We start from the raw sequence: 20,126 nt of genomic DNA, 5'->3' as shown, positions 1-20,126 counted from the left end.
AGGGTTGCGTGAGGCTAAAAGTTCAAGACCAACCCCAGATAACATAGTGTGACTCCCTCTTAAAATGAAAAGTCAAGACTGTTGGGGCTGCATAGTGGCGCACGTCTTTAACCCAGCACTTGGGAGACAGGCAGGCAGATCTCTGTGCATTCTACGACAGCCAAAGCTACACAGAGAAACCTTGTCTCAAAAAACAAAATAAAGACTTTTGCTCCATGTCCTTACGTGCTTACTGCCTTGAGGTTCAACTTGAAACGCAAACTCAGACTGTCTCTCGAAGCCACCTATTAAGCCTGCGCCACACGTGCCCAGCCCAAGAGTGAAGCTTGCCTTCACACTGTCCCTGGCTCTGCTCCACCTACCAGGGTTGAGAATCCCTCAAGCAGGAGGCAGTCACTCATCCACGCTGAGGGGCGGAGTCTTCAGGATCTCTCTGCCATTGCTTCATGTCAGGCTCAGAGCCAGGACCCTGTACTGTGACGTTTTCCCTCTGCATAGTGCCCAGTCTCCTCCTTGAGAAGACACAGGATGAGACAATGTCCGTAGGGGACTTGAACTGCCAGAGGTCTGGTCACACTGAGCCAATATCAGAGAGAGCAACTGAGCTCACCCATGTTCTGCATTCCCAGTCCTAACCAGCTCTGGACAGGCCACTTCCACCTCTGCAGTCTGGCTGCTGCCACCTCTGCCATCGCCAGCCTGGTCCTTCCTGTTCTCAGTGGCTCACTGCTCCCCCCAAAACAGGGTGCTGGCGACATCCGCTGGATGGCTCACTCCACACAGTTCCTGCCATCTTCCCCTCTGTCTCTGGTCACTGCTCTGATACCTAAGGCCCTGACATCACCTGAAGACACAGGGATACCTCCTATAAGAAGAGAAAAGCAGCGAAGACTGGCCACTCAGCTCCACTCACCATTGGCAGTACACTTTTATTTTATTTTGTGTATGCATGTTTTACCTGCCTTTACATCCCTGGACTACTTGTGTGCCTGATGGAAATGGAAGAAGACATCAGACCCCTAGAGTTACAGTGAGTTGTGAGCATCTGTGGGTGTTGGGAATCGAACCAGAGTTATATACAAGAACAACAAATGCTCTTAACCACTGAGCCATCTGCCTACAGAGCCACCTGTCTAGCCCCACTTGTATTTTTTGTTTGTTTGTTTGTTTAAAGTAGCAAAAAATACTTTTAAGAAGAGTCAGGATACCTTTTTTTTTTTTTTAACACAGTCAGTAAACTCAATCAGTTAGATAAGCAACTATGTATCACTGGCCTTGAGTGGCCTCTAAAACATCTCACTGAAACAAATATTGATACTGTAGCTCTTGTTACTAAAGGCCCCAGAAGTGGAGCGACATGACACTGTCCAGGGCTGGGGATAGCCTGATGGCAGTATGCATGCCTGCGATGCACACCTGATTCATAAAGAAAAGGCACCTATGATTTTATTTGTAATTTTTTTTCTTCTTCTTCTTTTTCTTTTTTTTTTTTTTTTTTTTTTTGAGACAGGGTTTCTCTGTGTAGCCTTGGCTGTCCTGGAACTCACTCTGTAGACCAGGCTGGCCTCCAACTCAGAAATCCGCCTGCCTCTGCCTCCCGAGTGCTGGGATTAAAGGCGTGCACCACCACACCCCGCTTATTTGTATTTATTATGTGTAGTGGACAGGATTACAAGTTCATGCACCGGAGCACACAGTGAAGTCTGCAGAGCAACATTCAGGGCTCTGTTCTCTCCTTCCACCAGGGGCTCAGGGGTCTCAGGCTTGTGCGACAAGCACCTTTACCCACTGAGCTGTACCTGCCTGCCCAGCAGTCAAGGTCTCTACGGCTGTACTCTGTTTTAATGTTACTTCATTTTGCGTGTATGAGTGTTTTGCATGCGTGCACTGCCTGCCGAGGGCTGAGGGCATTGGATACCTTGGAACTGGAGTTATGGATGGAGGTGAGCTGCCATGTGGGTGCTGGGAACCCAACCTGAGCATGTGTTCTTAGCCCGAGCCACCTCCCCAGCCCCCTGGGTGCCTTTGGCTTTTGCAATAGGAGAGAGCAAGCACACAGAAAGAGCAAGCACACAGAAAGAGCACGGGCTCTAGCATTAAGCACACAGATTGACAGAGCACGGGCTCTAGCATTAAGCCACGCTCCTAACCACAGGTCAATTTATTTAAGTGTATGTGCACGCCACAGGAGTGCTGGCCCTGAGGAGGTCAGGGGAGAGCCTCGGACCCCTTGAAGCGAGAATTACAGGTGGTTGTGAGCTGCCTGGTAAGAATGCTAGGAACCAACTCAGGTCCTCTGCAAGAGCAGCAACATGTCTTAACTGCTGGGCCAGCTCTGTAGCCACAGGATATTTATTTTATATTTGAAGTACTGACGATGTGTCCTAATCACCCCTTTGCTAAGAGAGCCCACATACTCCTGGGCAGGGCCTTTGTAAACCTTTGCCAAACCAAAAACACACACACACACAAACAAACAAACAACCAGCTTTACTTAGTAATCACACGTAGGGGTGTTGCCTTAGTCAGGGTTTCTATTCCTGCACAAACATCAGACCAAGAAGCAAGTTGGGGAGGCAAGGGTTTATTCAGCTTACACTTCCACAGTGCTGTTCATCACCAGAGGAAGTCAGGACAGGAACTCAAGCAGGTCAGGAAGCAGGAGCTGATGCAGAGGCCATGGAGGGATGTTACTTAACTGGCTTGCTCCCTCTAGCTTGCTCAGCTTGCTTTCTTATAGAACTGGAGACCACCAGCCCAGGGATGGCAACACCCACAAGGGGCCCTACCCCCTTGATCGCTAATTGAGAAACTGCCTTACAGCTGGATCTCATGGAGGCATTTCCTCAAGGGAGGCTCCTTTCTCTGAGATAACTCCAGCTTGTATCAAGTTGACACAAAACCAGCCAGTCCAGGTATGAAGATATTTACAAACACTCAGAAGCAACGTCAGCCCTCCGCAACTCCGGCTTATAACCTTCCCTCAGGATTTCCGAGAAGCTCAGCCATTAATGCAGCACTGTAACAGGGCTCAGGCACAAAGCTGGCTGCGGCCCTCCTGCCAGCCCCCACCCTACTGTTCTTCCACAGTTTTTACCCAGAGGACACCAGGAAAGAAAAATCATAGTCAAGTCTGTGTACACTGTTTTTCTTTTACTTGTGATAATGTTTGAAATGCATGGCAGGAAAAAGAGATGAGGGATTAGCCGTGAATTTTAATGACTGCTGTCCTAGGTACTCATTCCATATCCAACACAAAACTGGCAGGAATTAGTCAACATATTCTAAAAGTAAACACAATCTGTTTGACACAGGGTTTTAATCCCCCTAATCACGCAGCCACCCACTTGCTCTCACTGTCTCTGATGGACTTAGAATGACAAGTCTCTGGCAAGGTGTTGTGCACACAAAGAAGGGGCGGCCTTCATCCTGAGGCTGTTAGAAAAGAGAAGACTGGAGTCTCCCAGGAGGCCAGAGGCGAGCATCAGCTGGGAGGGTGGACAAGCACTGGCTAGTTCATTTGGAAGGCTGCAGAAGAAGGCCTGCGGAAAGTTAAGGGCTGGATCCAGTGACAGAGTGAGTTCTAATCCGGTCTTGGACATAGGGTAACACCCTGTTCCTCACACCAGTGTGGCTTGGCCTTAGAGTACTATCCTACAGTCCTAGAATGCAAGATGCCACATTTGAGTGTGAATGTGTTAATGAGTGTGTGTGTGTGTGTGTGTGTGTGTGTGTGTGTGTGTGTGTGTGTGTGTATCTGATGCCCAAACCCCATAACTGGGTATGACAACACACGCCAGTGGTCCCAGCACACGGATGTGGAGGCAGAAGGATCAGAAGTCCGAAAGGGCATTCTCAGCTTCGTATGGAATTGGAATTTTTATTTTTAAGTATTGGAGGATCTCAGAATAAATACCTTTGTTTCTTTTATTTTAAGGAGGTATTAAAAATGGCAGTTTTTTTTTTTTTTTTTTTTTGGCCGGGCGATGGTGGAGCACGCCTTTAATCCCAGCACTTGGGAGGCAGAGGCAGGCGGATTTCTGAGTTCGAGGCCAGAGCTACACAGAGAAACCCTGTCTCTAAAAACCAAAAAAAAGAAAAAAAAGAAAAAAAAAGGCAGTTTTTACCAAGTTTTAGAATGCATTTGAATCTAAAAACGTATCTCTAAGTGCTCTGTACTAGGATTAAAGGCTGGGTAAATAAGGATCACTGATTAAAGAATGAAATCAAAAGGCCAGACAAGATAATCATCTAATTTTTAAACCCTGCTCTTTGATTAGCATAACAGAAATATAATGAATGAGCCACCGACGTCTTCTCAAGCTAGCTGGAGCCCAGGACTTCACGTGTCACTTCCGGCGCCCTCGTGAAGCTCGCCCTGCTCAGAAGCCTAGACCTACAATCTGCATGTGTCCCTCACCCCTCACATGAGCTGGCTCCACCTCAGATCACCAAGCATCAGAACTTGGGAGATTCTGGGCCACAAAGCGTTGCAGGCCTCTCAGAGTGAAAGGTGACAAAGAGCCGAAGGCTGTGATGACGCCAAGATAGGAAAGAGTGATAGGACTCAATAGGATTCATTGCAAAGGAAATCGGAGCAAGAGAAAAGGCGGCTTTGTGTCCAGAGGCCCGTGGGGCAGGCGGGGGGGGGGGGGGGGGGGGGAATGGACGGATGACACAGGAGGGAACCGGTTAGGTGAAATACTTCTTTGCCCCAGTAGGAAAAAATGAGCAACCTATGACTTAAGGACAGACTGCTGTGAATGTGGTGTTTGAGCAGAAAAATCCTACCCTGGGCGCCTGTGAAGGCTGCAGGATGGTGAAGGCCTTCTGGTTAAACCCAAAGTAGCCAGGATTGGTGGCACAAGCCTAGGGTCTCTCTTCTTGGCAGCAGGATCAGAGAACCAATGAGAGACTCAGCTACTCAAACAGTTCAGGCTGGGCTATGTGGGATTTGAAGAAGAAGGAGGAAGGAGGAAGAAGGAAGAAGGAAGGAAGGAAGAAGGGAGGAGGAGGGGGAAGAGGAGGAGGAGAAAGGAGAAAGAGAGGAGGAGGAGGAAGAAGGAGGAGAAGGAGGAGGAGGAGGAGAAGAAGAGGAGGAGGAGGAGGGAGAAGAAGGAAGAGAAGGAGAAAAAGAGGAGGAAGAAGAGAAAGGAGGAGGAAAAAGAAGAGGAGGAGGAGGAAGAAAGAAAAAGGGAAGAAAAGGAAGAGGAGGAGGAAGAAGTTACCATAAGACTTACAAATTAAGAAGAGAAAGAAGAGGAGGAAGAAGAAGAGGAGGAGGAGGAGGAGGAAGAAGGAGGGAGTTACCATAAGACCTACAAATCAAGAAGAGGAGGAGGAGGAGGAGGAAGAGTTACCATAAGACCTACAACTCCCACCCCTACATACACACTCATGAGATCTTACAACTCACCCTCAAAATCTTGTGCATAAATGTTCATAATATAGAAAAGGCACTAAGTGGACGTAGCCCAAGGTCTCCCAGCTGATGAATGAATACATAATTTTATGGTTTGTGAATTCTACCTCCTTAGTGTTGTTTCAAAGGGAGTGTCAGGATGTAGCTTGGTGGCAGGGCACTTGCTTACTATACACAGGGCCCTGGGCTCCAGCTACAACGTCATTACGAGGTAATTATTTTTTAACATGGATATGGGAAGCACTGGCTTTCTTTTGACCTCAACAGCGAGTTCGGAAGCTGACTGTTTACCTAACACGCATGAGATGGAGAATGGGTTAAACAGAGAAGCTGGGAGGAGACTCAACAGGGGCCCTTGGGAGCTGACCTGAGGCAGATGACTGAGACAATATCCACCTCTGACTGACGGAAAAGGTACAAAGGAAAACACAGACCTTCTTTTGGTACACTGCCTGCCACGCTCTTCCCGCTGGGGTTCCGAGTGGAAGGAAGCTGACCTTCAGATGCACTTACAGGTTTTTACTTATATATCTATATATTCAGTTACTTTGAAGTCATTGAATCTTTGCCGAGAACCTTTTTTTTTTTTTTTAAAGCACTCAGCTCTGGATCCTTTGAAAATGTCTGCTCTAATAATACCATCATAAATGATAAGATGAGCAAAATCACAGCTAAAATGCTGGAGACAAAGGCCAGGACAATTCTGAGCCAGCCATCTCAGTGCAGTGTCTCGTCGGTGATGGCTCTTGGAGAGATTGTGTTCAGGGAGGGGCTGCCACAGCACACCAGCTCCCACCAGTGACTCTCCATAGCCTCTGCTTGTGTCTAAAGGGCACTGTGGCGTTTGGGTTTTTAAACAATGAAGAGAACATGACTACTGCACATGACTGTATAAACCATCTCCAGTCCACAGCACACACTCCCCCCTTTCTGTATAAGCTGCATTTTAAAGAATCGACATCTTAAATTTCTGTTGGCAAAGATGGAATTCCTCTTGAGAAACTCTGCTCCCACCAAATCAAGACCACAGGAAAAGCAAGCTAGAATGTTCTGCAGCCTCAACCAGAGTATGTGAGGTACACAGGTTTCTAGCACTGGCCTGGAACTCACTGCAGGGCGGAGGCTGGCTTCGAACTTGTGGCAGTCCTCCTGCTTCAACCTCCTCAGTGCTCTAATTACAGGTATATATGCCATCATCATGCCTGGTTCGTTTCAATCTTAAAGAAGATTTTTTTTTCAGCTTTAATTTTTATGTGTGTTTCTCCTGCATGTATGTCTGTGCATTACATGTGTGCAGTATCCCTGGAGACCAGAAGAGGGCACCAGATCCACTGGAAGTGGAATTCCTGGTGGTTATAAGCCTCTGGGAACCAGACCTAGGCAATTGTGAGAGTTGGTTCTATTTTTAAGTGTTTAATACATACACATATTATGTGTGTGTATTTTGCATTATATGTATGTATTTTGGTGGGGAAGCTTGCATTTGTCATGGCACATGTATGGAGATCAGAGTACACAACTTGTGGGAGTCTGTTCTATCATGTGGGTCCCCAAGACGCACCTTATGACAAGTCGTAATGAAAAGTGCCTTACCCATTAAGCCATCCCACCAGCCCGGTTTCAGTTCTTTTAAATGAAAATTCTATCAAGAAAAAAAAAATCACATTTTCCTGTGATACAAAGCCATTGAGAAAATAATGCAACCTGTTTATTTGATCGAAACTCGGTCTCCTATGGCCCAAGCTAGCCTGTAACTTTCTGTGTAGTCAAGAATGATCCCAAACCTGGTTCTTCTGCCTCCATCTCTCAGGGAATTCATAATTACCTGAGTTGTAATATTTTTTCAGTTTTGTTGAAAAACAAACAAACAAACCCTTATTTCAGGTTTATCATTTTAAACCTTTAGACTTGAAACTTACCCAGCTACTGAAACTTGTTAAAAATATAGCATTTTCTGATTTCAATTTTTAAAAAGCTATATTTATTTCCCCAAAAATATATTATATCAGGCCATATTCTCATAAACGAGTTGTTCTTGTTGACTTAAAAAATAAAATTACAGGCCTGGTGATGGTGGCGCACGCCTTTAATCTCAGCACTTAGGAGGCAGAGGCAGGTGGACCTCTATGAGCCCGAAGCAAGTTCCAAAACAGCCAGAGCTACACAGAGAAACCCTGTCCCCACAAAAAATTATGAGCTGGAGAGATGGCTCAGCAGTTAGGAACACTGGCTGCTCTTCCAGGGGACCTGAGTTCAATTCCCAGCACTGTCATGACAGCTAAGAATTAATAACATTTTATTAATTCTTCTGCATTTACAGGTCCAAATAAATAAAATGTTTGACTAAAGATAATATTAAATTCTGTATTTAAATAATCCCCCCACCTCAAAGTTATTTCTAAGAACCTATTTAACAGGGGCTAGCAAGATGGCCAGATGGCATGCTCCCCTCTCCCCAAATTAAAAAAAAAAAGTAAAAAAAAAATTAATAGGGGCTGGAGAGATGGCTCAGTGGTTAAAAGCACTGATTGCTCTTCTGAAGGTCCTGAATTCAGATCCCTGCAACTACATGGTGGCTCACAACCATCTGTAATGAGATCTGGCGCCCTCTTCTGGAGTGGCTGAATGTGTAACAGTGAATAAATATTTAAAATAAAAATTTAATGGAGTAAACACTATGCAAAAATGAGCAAGTGAGATAGAGAAAGGGAGAATAGGGGGTTCACAGAGAGAGGGGAGAATATGTCAAATAGAGGGGTGAGGGGCAGGAGATGTAGCTCAGGGTGTGTTTCTTCAGCCACATGCAAGACCCTGGGCTAAATCCCCAAGTCAGCACCTGTCTCTAGAGAAACTTTAGCTGTCAAACAGGACAAGGAGGAGGGCTTAGGTGCTTCTAATATATGGTTTACTGTGGCATTTTGACTTTGAAGACAAAAACAAAGAACAGAAACAAACAAACAAACAAACAAACAACAACAACAACAACAAAACCCTTAGTATTTCAATTTTAGGCTGTGAGAAGTCTGTGTGAAAATTTTGCCAGGCAGGGGTGATGCACACCTTTGAGCTCAACACTCAGGAGGCATAAATAGAAGGATCTCTGAATTAGAGGCAGCCTGGTCTACAAAGCTGGTTCCAGGACAGCCAGGGCTGCTACACAGAGAAACCCTGTCTCAAAAAAATAAAATAAAATAAAATAAAATAAAATAAAATAAAATAGCAAGCAAGCATAAAACCAGCAGATCTCACATTCATGTAGCTTTCAACTTCTGCACTCAATTTGTTTCCTGACCGTATTTTCCAATCTCCTTGGACAGAAGATAAGCTGCTGCAGACATGACCATCCAGGACATGCAGAGGAGACTTCTAATATTTTGATGTACGTATTTTGATTTTTTAAATTAAAGTGAAATTCTATAGTACACTTAAAAACAACAACAAAACAAACAAACAACGGAATTAGCCAAACAGGAGGTGCGATATATGTAAGCTCAGCAATGGGGAAAGAGCCCAGGCAATCACAAGTTCAGGGCCAGCCTGGCCCACATAGCAAGTTCCTGGCTACAGAGTGAGACTATCTCAAAGATAGGGGGGAAAACAAAACAAAACAAACAACAGCTAATTAATAGTCCAGTGCAATTTTATATTAGGATAGCTGTCATTCTCACTATAAGTCCGCATATGACCTTTATCTCACTCATCATCACTGAAGGCATATGGAGGCTGACCAACAAACAGTTTATGCCATTCCATCTTGCAACAAGAAACAAACGGGAATGCTGAAGGGGCAGTGTGGCTCAGGAGCAGATGCCTGTCCAGCCTTCGGGCCCTGGGCTCCGTCCCCAGCACCAACGTTGCAGGGAGGACTCAGATGTTCACTGGAATAATGAGCCCAGGGAAAGTGCCTCCAGAAACCGCATATTTACATATAAAACTCATTTGTAACATTTCAAACTGAAATTGTTTTATTAGCATGTCATGGAATATTCATGACCATGCAAGCTGGAAAAAAAACGGTAAATGCAAAAGAAAAACTGATGTTCAAACATTTTTACTTTGTAAGACGTTGGAAATTTCACATTCCTCTCAGCCATAATGAGGGTAATCAGGTGAGCCTGACCATGGTTTACCCAAGTAACTAAAAGATGAGCAGTACTGTAGGTAGATGCAGGAAGACACCTTAAAAGCAGTAATTCAAGCAGGCGATGCTATTACCAACTCAACTAAACATTACTTGAACTGTTTCCAAAATACCCAACCCAGCCCTCCCCTCCTTTCATGTATGGGCTGGTTTTTTTTTCCAAAAGAAGCAAAACCAAGTTTTCTTCCTCTTAAATAGACCAGGCTTCAAACCTCATTTCATACTTGGTTTGCTGAAACTTTTCAAAAAAAAAAATCAAATGCACGGTAATTAGATACTTAGTGGCAAGGAGCTGAATTTGACAAGAATGGACAGAATGTTCTAGATGGAATAAAAGAAGTTTTCAGTTTATCACCCTCTGTGTGGCACGCTGGAACAAAGGATGCTTTGCCCTCTTCTGCCCTTTTTTGTGAACACAACTTTCCTAAGTCAGGCCAAGCAGAAAAGGCAATCTTTTTTTAAAGCTTGCAAAGTTATTACGTGACCATCTCACCCAGACTTCTATCAATCCTCCTCCCACAAAGCTCTTTTGATTTCCAAAATATACACTTGAAGAAAATAGATTCGAGCACTCTCTACAGACTATCTACCTAGACTACTTTAAGACCAGGAAAAATGTTTACGGTTTCAAGTTCCATTCAGAAGGCTTTATCTGCAATGCGTAAGCAGTTTTGGTGGCAAGCTCGGTCAATATCAGAAGGCAGGTACAATGTTTAGATGAAGTGGATGAAGATTTAAAACAGCAAAATCCTATTTGCCTCCCACACTCCTAAGGAATTAGCGGGGCTGGCTGGTCTCTGTGGTGGTCATACAAGTCCGGTACACTACTCTGAGTAAAGGTGCAGCGGACGAGCGCTTTGTTCACACTGGTGGATGAAAAGTGATCACAAACACCTTCTCAATTTCGTCTTTGGGCAAAAGGGTGGGAAGGAAGAGGAGTTTTCGCCTCTGTTACTTCCGAAACCGCGTTTAAAGGACGCGGAGAGGAGGCGAAAAGGGGCGAAGTCGTGGTGTCCACCTAGCCGCAGCAGAGAACCGGGATCTTGGGAAAGTGATGCGGAGGAGTGGAATCTTATGTAAGCACACACCAAAATCCTTGCGTGCATCCCTGGGCTGATCATCCAACACACGTACACTGCATCCCACCCAGGGGCGCACCCCCCAGGCTGCATGCGCTACTGGAAAGTGGGCTAACTCCCACCGCGTGTCCCCAGATCTCCCCAGACCAGCACCTCAAGCACCCTGGGGCTACAACTAGGGCAGTCATGGCCCAGGTGCCCCGCCCGGGTACAAAATTGGCTTCCCCAGGCATCTGCAGCGCGCGCCTAGGTTCTCCGGAGCTCTTCTCTGAGCGCCTGAACCTGAATCTCACGTAGCGAGCGGGCTCGATGTTCCGCACTCAGCCCAGAGCCCCGCTCCCAGGCAATCAGTCACACAGTCGGGTCGGAACCCCGCGCCCCAGCAACACTACCTCACTCGGCACCGATCCCTGTGCGCTGACACTATTCCTGCACTGGGTCCTGTACCTGTGCACCTGATACGATCTGGGCCCCGAACCTTGCTGGAGACGATCTGCGCACCGGGATCCGAGCCTCGCCCAATACGACGCGCGCACTCGGACCTGAACCCTCAGCCCTGGCACAATTCCCACACTCGGACCCAAATTCCGCGGCCCTGCACGACTCCTGCACTCTGCCCACCTCCTTGCACCCGGTTACTATGCCCGAACTCGGACCCAACCTTGCCCAATATGACTCGCGCACTCGTATCCGAACCCTGGGCCTCGGCACGATCCCCACACTCGGACCCGAACCTTGCCTGATACAATGCGCGCACTAGGACCCGAACCCTGGGCTCTGGCACGAGTCCCGCACTCGGCCCAGAACCCAGAGGCCCTACAGGACTGCAGCACTTGCCCATAACCCCGCCGCCCCGCATGACCCTCGCACTCAGCCCCCCACCTTGCACCCGAGCACGGTTCCCGCACCCGGCCCCGACCCGAACCCCGCGGCCCCGCATGACTTCTGCATTCGGCCCAACCTTGCACTCGGTTCTGACTCCCGCACCCGGCTCACCGCGCCCCGTCGCTTACCTCGCGCGGCCCAGACCCCGCCGCCGCACAGCAGCCCCGCCAGCAGCAGCCGGACGGCCGGGGCCAGCGCGGGCGCAGGGCGGCGCAGCATCGCTCGGGCTCGGGGCGCCACGGCCGGCCCGACGCGGAAGCAGCAGGGAGTCGCGCGGGACGCCGAGAGGGGCGCGGGCAGCCGGGGGCCGGCGGCTGGGCGGCGCGGCGAGCACCGGGATGGGAACGGCAGCCGCCGTGCTGCTGGGCCGCGCGCGCCCTCCCCTCGTCGGCAGCGCTGCGCTGGAGGCGGCGGCGGCTAAGATGGCGGCGGCGCTCTCTCTCGGGTCCGGCGAGGGTACCCGGCCGGGGGCGGGGTGGCGGCGGGCGGGGCGGGGAGGGAGAGCGCGCGCGCACGCTCCCCGCTCCGCGGGTGCGCGAGCCCACAGGCTGAGCCCTGGGTGCGCGCCTGCGGGGACGCGCCGAGGAAGATTGGCCCGGGAGCAACCGGGAGGGACCCGCTGGACGCGCCCCCTGCCCGCGGCCAACCCGGAGCATCCACTCCTCCTCCTCGCGCGCGCCCCTGGACGCTGCACCTGGAAGCCCCCCAAGGCACCTGGGGATCCGCTCCTTGGTTTCCGAACCTAAGGACTTGTCCTACTGCAGATCCTAGGGCCTCAGAGCTCCAGCACCCGGCCACTTCATCCAAGCGGTGTCACCTCCAAGCACCTCGGTGACCTCCTCTGCCGAGTGGAGGTGATGAGCAAAGCTTGTGGGCTCAGGAAAGGTTGCAGGGACACAACTCATCCCAGTGAGTTTGGTAAAAGCCTAGGGTGGCTGTACTTGTTCTCCAGCTCCAGTCTGGGGGTTTGGAAAGGGACTTTTGTCTCCAGGGACTCCTGATTTACCGTAGAAACCTTTTGTCGCTTATTTATAGCCTTGTAGCGCGATAAAGAAGATGCTAAGTACCCTTTAGGAATATGGAGAGTCAAAAGAAGGGCCCTTTCTGGGGTTCTCTGCAGGGTTCTCTGGAGTCTGTCCCTTTTCCTTGTATGTCTCCTGTAATCTGGATGGACAAACAGACACACACACACACACACACACACACTGCCCTATTCTAGAGGAGAGGGCTGACAGAGTCACGGTGGGCTTCGGTGAGCACACTGTGTTGCAGCTGAGGAAAGTGAAATGCCTTCTCAGGTCAAACAACTGAGAGTCATCAGCCCTGGAGGGCAGGGTGGCCTCATTAGGGAGACACCCACAACACAAACCTCAACAGCCCTGCAACAGTTATTTCGGCCACTGTTGGAAGAGTCGCCAGCGATGTCCAGGGCGTGTTTGAGAGAGGATGGGGTGCTGGTGGGCCAGCTTGGGGAGAGGGTGAGGAAGGCGGACAGCCCTCCAGGCTGGGTGGAGTATGGCCTGTGGAGAGAGAGCATTGTTTAGGAAAGTTTGGGCAAGAAGCCCACAGAGGTAGACTGAGGTGCCTGGACACGGCAGGACAGAGGATTTGGACTTGACGCTACAGGAAGACCTTCAACAGCTGTGAGGAGAGGTACGGTGACCTGTGCGCAGACCAACCGACCTACCGAGACAGGGTCAAAGCAAACTGTAACGGAAACTCTCCTCTCTGTCCTTTGTTTCCTGACCTGTCCCCACCTCTAGACCACGCCCCAGCACTCCTCCCAAAGATGTCTGACTGCGGCTGCACCTGCCAACCAACGTTGTTGTTGACTCTTGAGAGACTTCCTTTGGCCACCTCAGCTGCTCTAGGAAGTTCTGGGAAGACTTCCCACCTCAGCTGGGCCCTACACAGCATAGAGTATGCTGTTGGTGTCTTCACCCAAATCCATTCCTACCCAAAGCCAGCAGCCCCTGACCCAGCCTCCTTTACCCCTGCCCTGAGAATGTCAGGACTGCCTCCCTCAAGAAGTCCTCCTGGAATGTTCCTGCCCCACCCACTGAAACCATATAGTCCCCAGTCAAGCTGCTTGCTATCTCAAACTCCCCGTCACTAATCCAGAGTGGGAAAGGACTGGACTGGATAGTACAAGCCGACAGGACTGCACTGGAATTCTCCTCTCCCTCTGCAAGTGGCCGTGCGCAGATCATGAAACTTTCCGACTCTCTTGCCTCCCCTGTGAAATCCAGTAGCAAAACCCACATCTTTAGAGTCTGGAGATCTATGCCACATGATGAAATCAAAGTGTCTCACAGGGGGCTGGGGATGCAGCTCAGTCAGCAGGGTGCACGCCTGGCATCCAGGAGAGCCTGGCTCTCCATGCACTGGGCAGGATGGCCCATGCTTGCACTCTCAGAACTCCGGAGGTGGAAGCTGGAAGAGCAGAAATTTAGATCGTCCTCAGCTACATAGGGAATTTGAGGCCAGTCTGAGATACAAGAGATCCTGTCTCAAACAAACAAACAAAAACAAATAAACAGACCTTGGCTGAGAGAGATGACTCAGGGAACAAAGGCCCTAAAGGCTCTTGCCACCAAACCTAATGACTGCATTCAATCCCCAGAACCCACAAGCTGGGAGAGATCAAACTCCTGCAAGTTGCTTTCTGACTCCCAGATGTGTGCTGTGTCTACACACACACACACACACACACACACACACACACAGGAACACACAGGAATGCACAAAATAATAAAATAATAAAGTTTTATTAAATTATTTTATTATCTTATGTGCATGGGTATTTGCCTACATGCATATTTATGTACCATGAGGAGGTGCCCATGGAAGCCAGAAGAAGGCATAGCATGTCCTGGAACTGGAATTACAGATGGGTGTTAGCAGCCATGCGGGTAGGCCCTGGGAATCAAACCCAGGTCTTCTGCAAGAGTAGCCAGTGCTTTTAAACCATTGATTCCATCGCTATAAATAATAATAATAATAATAATAATATGTTTCATAGAGTCTGACATACAATGCATGTAAATAGATGGTACATGCATTTTCCTTTGGGAGTTGAAGGCTTCTGAGGCTTGGCACACTGTCAGGAACATAGTAGATACTTGGTAAATATCCTACTGTGAATTGAGTGAATTTCTGTGTCCATTTTAGTAGTAGTAGTAGTGATAGTCTGGAACTCACCAGTTTAAAAAAAAAAGAAGAAGAAGAAGAAGAAGAAGAAGAAGAAGAAGAAGAAGAAGAAGAAGAAGAAGAAGAAGAAGAAGAAGAAGAAGAAGAAGGAGAAGACTCTGCAGGTTTCTCAGAAACCTTTGAGATTTGCAGAACATGAAACCAAGGTCTCATCTCAGAACTGACTGGTGTCAACAGACCGGTGCCACAGGGAAATTTTAATGTATTCAGTTCTATTAAAGACAGAAACAAAGATCTTCCCTGTGTGGAGTCCCAAGCCCCTTATCTCTCCTCCTCATGGTCCCTTCGAAACAAAGCAGTAGATGGAAAGGGCTGGCAGCGGACGGTGTGGACTGGTGAGCTGGGCAACCTGCCCATGCTGAGACTCTGCCCATAGTATAGTCTGTCGGCTGCAAAGGTTAATATGAAAGTCTTAGGAGCCAGGAAACTTGATTTCTGACTGCCCGACGAGAGCTTCTGCCATAATGGCACTTTTCAAAGGGACAGTTAGTGTGGAAAGGGATCGATCGGGATTAGGAGGCCAGCAGAGTCTAGGGTTCTGGGAGGAGCCATCTCCCAGGCCTGCCTGCAGGACCGAGAATAAGTAGGGGCTTTGTTAGTTGGTCAAGGAAGACTTGAACTCTAGCTGTTAGGCAGTGCTTGGTGAGGACAAAGTTCCCAAATCACTGAGTTCTGAGAAAGTACTTGGTAACAGTAGGAGCCTCTGTTCCTTGTTCTTACCTGCAGTGACACTTACAGTGTCTCCAGGACTCTTTCCAGAAGATACTTTTGTTTCTGTTTCGCAGAGGAGGAAAATGTCAAATTTGCTTAAAGGTAGATTGCTAGAGCATAGGACTCTTGGGGTTCAATTCTGTGACGGACTCTAAAACAGTAGCCTAGATATGAAGCACACACAAGCATGTGCACAGGTGTGTGTACACAAGTGCACACACACGCACACACACATACACACACACACACACACACACACACACACACACACACGAACACATGCACACACACCAAGATTCCACAGCTGGCTCCATTGCCTCAAAAGATACAGCATTGGGCTGGAGAGATGGCTCAGAGGTTAAGAGCACTGACTGCTCTTCCAAAGGTCCTGAGTTCAAATCCCAGCAACCACATGGTGGCTCACAACCATCTGTAATGAGATCTTCTGGTGTGTCTGAAGACAGCTACAGTGTACTTACATATAATAAATAAATAAATCTTTTTTTAAAAAACAAGGAAGATACAGCATTAGAGCTGGCATAGTGAGGCATGCCTTTAAACCCAACACTCTAGGCAAGCAGTTCTCTGTGAATTCAAGACCAGCCGAGTCTACATATTGGATTCCAGGTACCACCCTGTCTCAAGAAATAAATAAAATAAATAGACAGATGGACAGACAGATGGATAGAAGGAAGGAAGGAAGGAAGGAAGGAAGGAAGGAAGGAAGGAAGGAAAGAAAGAAAGAAGAGAGAGAGAGAAAGAGAGAGGAGGAGGAGAAGACTCCAGCTTTAGGGTCCCCTCCAGTTGGAGAAGGCACTGAAGGGCAGATCTCAGGGATCCTGGGCTTCCTGGCTGGATGTGTGAGTCCTAAATCCAGAACAGCAGTGAGGGTGAACTGAGGTCACCTGAAGGATGGCCCAACGATGCAGAGCCAGCTCACAGGTAGGCACATTATTACTGGTTTGCACCGTATATGCTTGGCAAGTGTCTGCAGAAGGGAGTCTGGACCAGTAAGCAGTTATTATGGGTACTTGCCTAACCATATACCAGGGAAACAAAGCCACTCAGAGGCTGCAGCCAGAGAAGGTTAGACAAGTTTCCATGCTGAATATAATGCCTGTGAATCCTAAAGCCACAGCCAAGAAACCACCAGAAACCATTAGGACCCAGAGTACAAGGTCTAGCCTGATTTCTGCCTTTGGGTAGCATCATCAGGTCACTTGATTGCTGTTAAAAGATTTTTTCCCCATTTGATGTCTCTATATGTTTCTCAGGCTGGCCTTGAAATTTCTTTCTGTAAGTTACGTTTTGTGTGTGTAAGTGCACGTGCATGCTCGAACATACGTAAAGAGGCCAGAAGAGAATGTTTGTTGGAGCCCCTGTAACTGAAATTACAGATGGTTGCAAGTCCTGACATGGGTGCTGGTAAAATCCTTTGAAAGATCAGAAGTTGAGCCATCTCTCCAGCTCCTGTCCCACTCCCACTCTCCATGAGCCGTACGTACTTCAGTTCTTTCAATGCTGTTTTAACCTTTTTCTGCTCCTAGTTGTTCCTCTGTTTATTGGCAGTGTGGTGCATTGAGCTCATGACTTTGGGTCTCCACAAGCATTCTACCTCTGAGCTAAGTTCTCAGATACAATGTATAATAAAGTTGGAGGCTGGACACACTTAGATTCAAACACATTTCTATACATCTCTTCTGTAAAACTTCAAATTAATTGTTTTGTAGTTATATTAAAGTCAGAGCAATTTTGGGGGTGGAGGTGGGGAACTTTCTGAGACAAAGTTTCTCTATATAGCCCTGGCTGTCCTGGAACTAGCTCTATAGACCAGGTGGGCTCGAACTGAGAAATCCACCTGCCTCTGCCTCCCGAGTGCTGGGATTAAAGGTGTGCGCCACTGCCATCACCACGAAAGCTAAATATTTTTAAAGTCCTTTTCTGCTCCTTTCCCCTATTCCTCCTTACTTGTACGGATAGTTATAGGTTTTGTCTACTCTGGCTATCTACTACTTTGGGGGTTGTTTGCAAGGTTTATTTGTCTTTTGTTGTAGCTCGAGACAGAGGCTTATGTAGCTCAGTAGGACTTCAAACTTGCTATATATCAGAGAGTGACCTTGAACTCTCCCCCTCCTCTTCTTCCTCCTCCCTAGGGCTAGTATTGCACATGCACACACACACACACACACACACGCGCGCGCGCGCGCGCGCACGTGCGCCTATGCCCAGTCTGCTTTCTGGTTTTATTTTGATATTCTGCTCTGCTTTCTGAGATAAAAGGCAGCAGCTCACACCTACTGTTCTGCATTTTGCTTTTTTTTTCACTTAAGAAAATATCCCAGGGCCGGGCATAGCTCAGTGAAGGGGCACGTATGAAGCCCTGAGGAAGGAAAAAGACAGACAGATGGATAGGCAGATGGATGGATGGATGGATGGATGAACAAAGAGACCAAGGCTGAGATTTCCATGGTATATGGGCATATTCATTTTCCCAGCTGCATAGTACTCAGTTATGTGAATAAGTGAACAACGTACAGGAGCCTCTTAATCTGGCCCCTAATAAAGACTCCTCCTTATTAAAGGATTGTTTCCAGTCTTCTGTGTTTGCAATGAGCGGGCCTTTTCTACCCCTAAATCCTATGATCTTGAATGAGGTCCTTAGTTAGCACCCCTCATGGGAGATTATTGTGTTGTCATAGAGAACAGCTGGCCCAACAGCAGGACACAGAGCACAGTGCTGTCCATCCCTGCTACAGTGTGAGACACTGTTGCATTATTTATTTGGTTCCTAGCTTTGACTGTTTTGTTTTGTTTTGTTTTGGAGACAGGGTTTTTCTCTGTAGCCCTGGTTGTTCTGCAACTTGCTCTATGGACCAGGCTGGCCTTGAACTCACAGAAATCCACCTGCTTTCTCTGCCTCCCGAGTGTTGCCAGTGCTCAACCACAGCCTAGAAGGTTTTTGTTTGTTTGTTTGGTTGGTTGGTTGGTTGGTTGGTTTTGTTTTCTGAAATGGGGTCTCCTATCTTAGACTGTCCTGGAATTCAAAACAAAAGATGACCTTGAACTCCTGATTCTCTTGAGTTCTGAGATTACAAGCATATGCCACCTACCCTGGGAAATTGAACCCAAGGCCTTCAGCACTCTACCCACTGATTATATGTGTGTGTGTGTGTGTACATGTATGTATATGTGTATGTATGTAAGTATATGTGTATGTATATGTATGTATATGTGTATATATAGAGAATATATATATATATGGAGAGAGAGAAGGAGAGAGAGAGAGGAGAGAGAGTCTCAAGTATAGGCTGATCTCGAACTTGATATCTAACAGAACAGAAGAGGACCTTGAATCCCGGCTCCTCACATCTTCATCTCAGCACTAGGATTACCGACTGGCATAAGCCACTGTATCTTGCTTTCTGTTTCTGACTCTTTCTAGTTCCTCCCATGGCTATGCGTCTATATGGGAAAAGAAAAGCGCCAGGTATAATACAGCAACTGCCCTTCAGTGATCAAGTGTGTCAGGAAGGAAAAAAGTCACCTTTTTATAATCCCTTCTGTATTGTGCTTCGCCCCTCTCACCAGGAACCAAAGGCAGTGGGCAGTGTCTCCTGATCCCGCCCTTGGATGGGCAGCAGGGGAGGTACAAGTCGCACTTTTACTGTTTTAAAAGCCTTTAGATCTGGACTCAAGTTGTCAGCTTGCTCATCAAGTGCTTTTACCCACTGAGCAAGTGCCCAGTTCCTCTTTGGTCTTTTATCCCCACCCCCTACTCCCACTGAGTTTTTTCCTTTGGCCTTGAAGCTCAACCATCAATTTCCAGGCAGGCTACCAAGAGCCAAACCCTGGGCTTCCCAAGCCTCCATTTCACTATGTTGCTTGGGGCTACCTCCTCCCTCCTTCCTCTTCTGTGTCGCCCGGATTAATCACGCCTCTAGAGATGGAGACATAACCAGCTCTGCTCCCACGTCGTTAGCGGTGGGACAGCCTTCCACAAAGGATGCTGTGTGCCTTGACTGAGTCTACACTGGCAGCGATCCCACACAATTAATATAATTATGATCCCTCTCACACAGAGGAGGACACTAGTATTCAGAGATGTTAAGTGGTTTGCCCAAAATTACACAGCTAAGTCTGACAGCCTGTCTTTGCAGCTATGAAGAGTCAAAGCAGGTATACATGTGTGCTGAGAGGGCAGAGTAAGAAAGGACAGGAGTCTGATCTATGCTTCTGAAGGGGGCTTGCAACCTCCCTTCACCAGCCAGCTATCTGTCCCTGGACCAACATTCTACCCCCACCAATGACCTGGCATTGAAAATTCTGTAAAGCCATAAAGATCGGTCTGCCTGCTACAGTCTGGCTTCCCACCCCAGCTCTGAGGGCTCGTGTCATGATGTCAGGATGCAGCCAAATGCTGGGATAGAGCAACGAGAGGTGTCTGACTGTGCCCTTTCAGATCACTCCCTCACAGGCTGCAGGCTCGGCGTTGGCACACCCCCCTGGCAGGTTTCCAAACACTTCTGAGGGGTCTCTTCTCATGTAACCCTGGCTCTGCCACGTCCTTCGGTCCTGTGGTGTCTGACCCTCCATTTGTTCATCTACAGAAGCAGGGAGATGATGATGTGTGTGCCTCTCAAGGGATGCTGTGGGAGTGTGGCCCTCCAGAGGACTCCGT

At 48.1% G+C, this 20,126-nt stretch overlaps 1 protein-coding gene across 5 annotated transcripts in view; it reads right to left on the bottom strand.

Annotated features, from left to right (window-relative positions):
• The window catches only part of Clstn1 (calsyntenin 1), a 63,789-nt gene extending 50,472 nt beyond the window's left edge, over nucleotides 1-13,317 (bottom strand). For 2 of the 5 annotated variants that reach the window (XM_006539093.4, XM_006539094.4), the window contains exon 1: nucleotides 11,656-12,188. In XM_006539093.4, coding sequence (XP_006539156.1) covers nucleotides 11,656-11,746 — 91 coding nt within the window. In that variant the 5' untranslated portion in view covers nucleotides 11,747-12,188. Of the gene's footprint in view, nucleotides 1-11,655; nucleotides 12,189-12,241 lie in introns of those variants that run through there. The other 3 variants (NM_023051.5, NM_001290989.1, XM_030253693.1) reach the window with 2 other exon arrangements.
• Between the last annotated feature and the right edge of the window lie 6,809 nt (nucleotides 13,318-20,126).

This window comes from Mus musculus, chromosome 4 (genome assembly GCF_000001635.26).
Source record: "Mus musculus strain C57BL/6J chromosome 4, GRCm38.p6 C57BL/6J".
In the NCBI taxonomy this organism is placed as follows: domain Eukaryota; kingdom Metazoa; phylum Chordata; class Mammalia; order Rodentia; family Muridae; genus Mus; species Mus musculus.
This window is presented reverse-complemented; position numbering and strand designations above follow the sequence as displayed.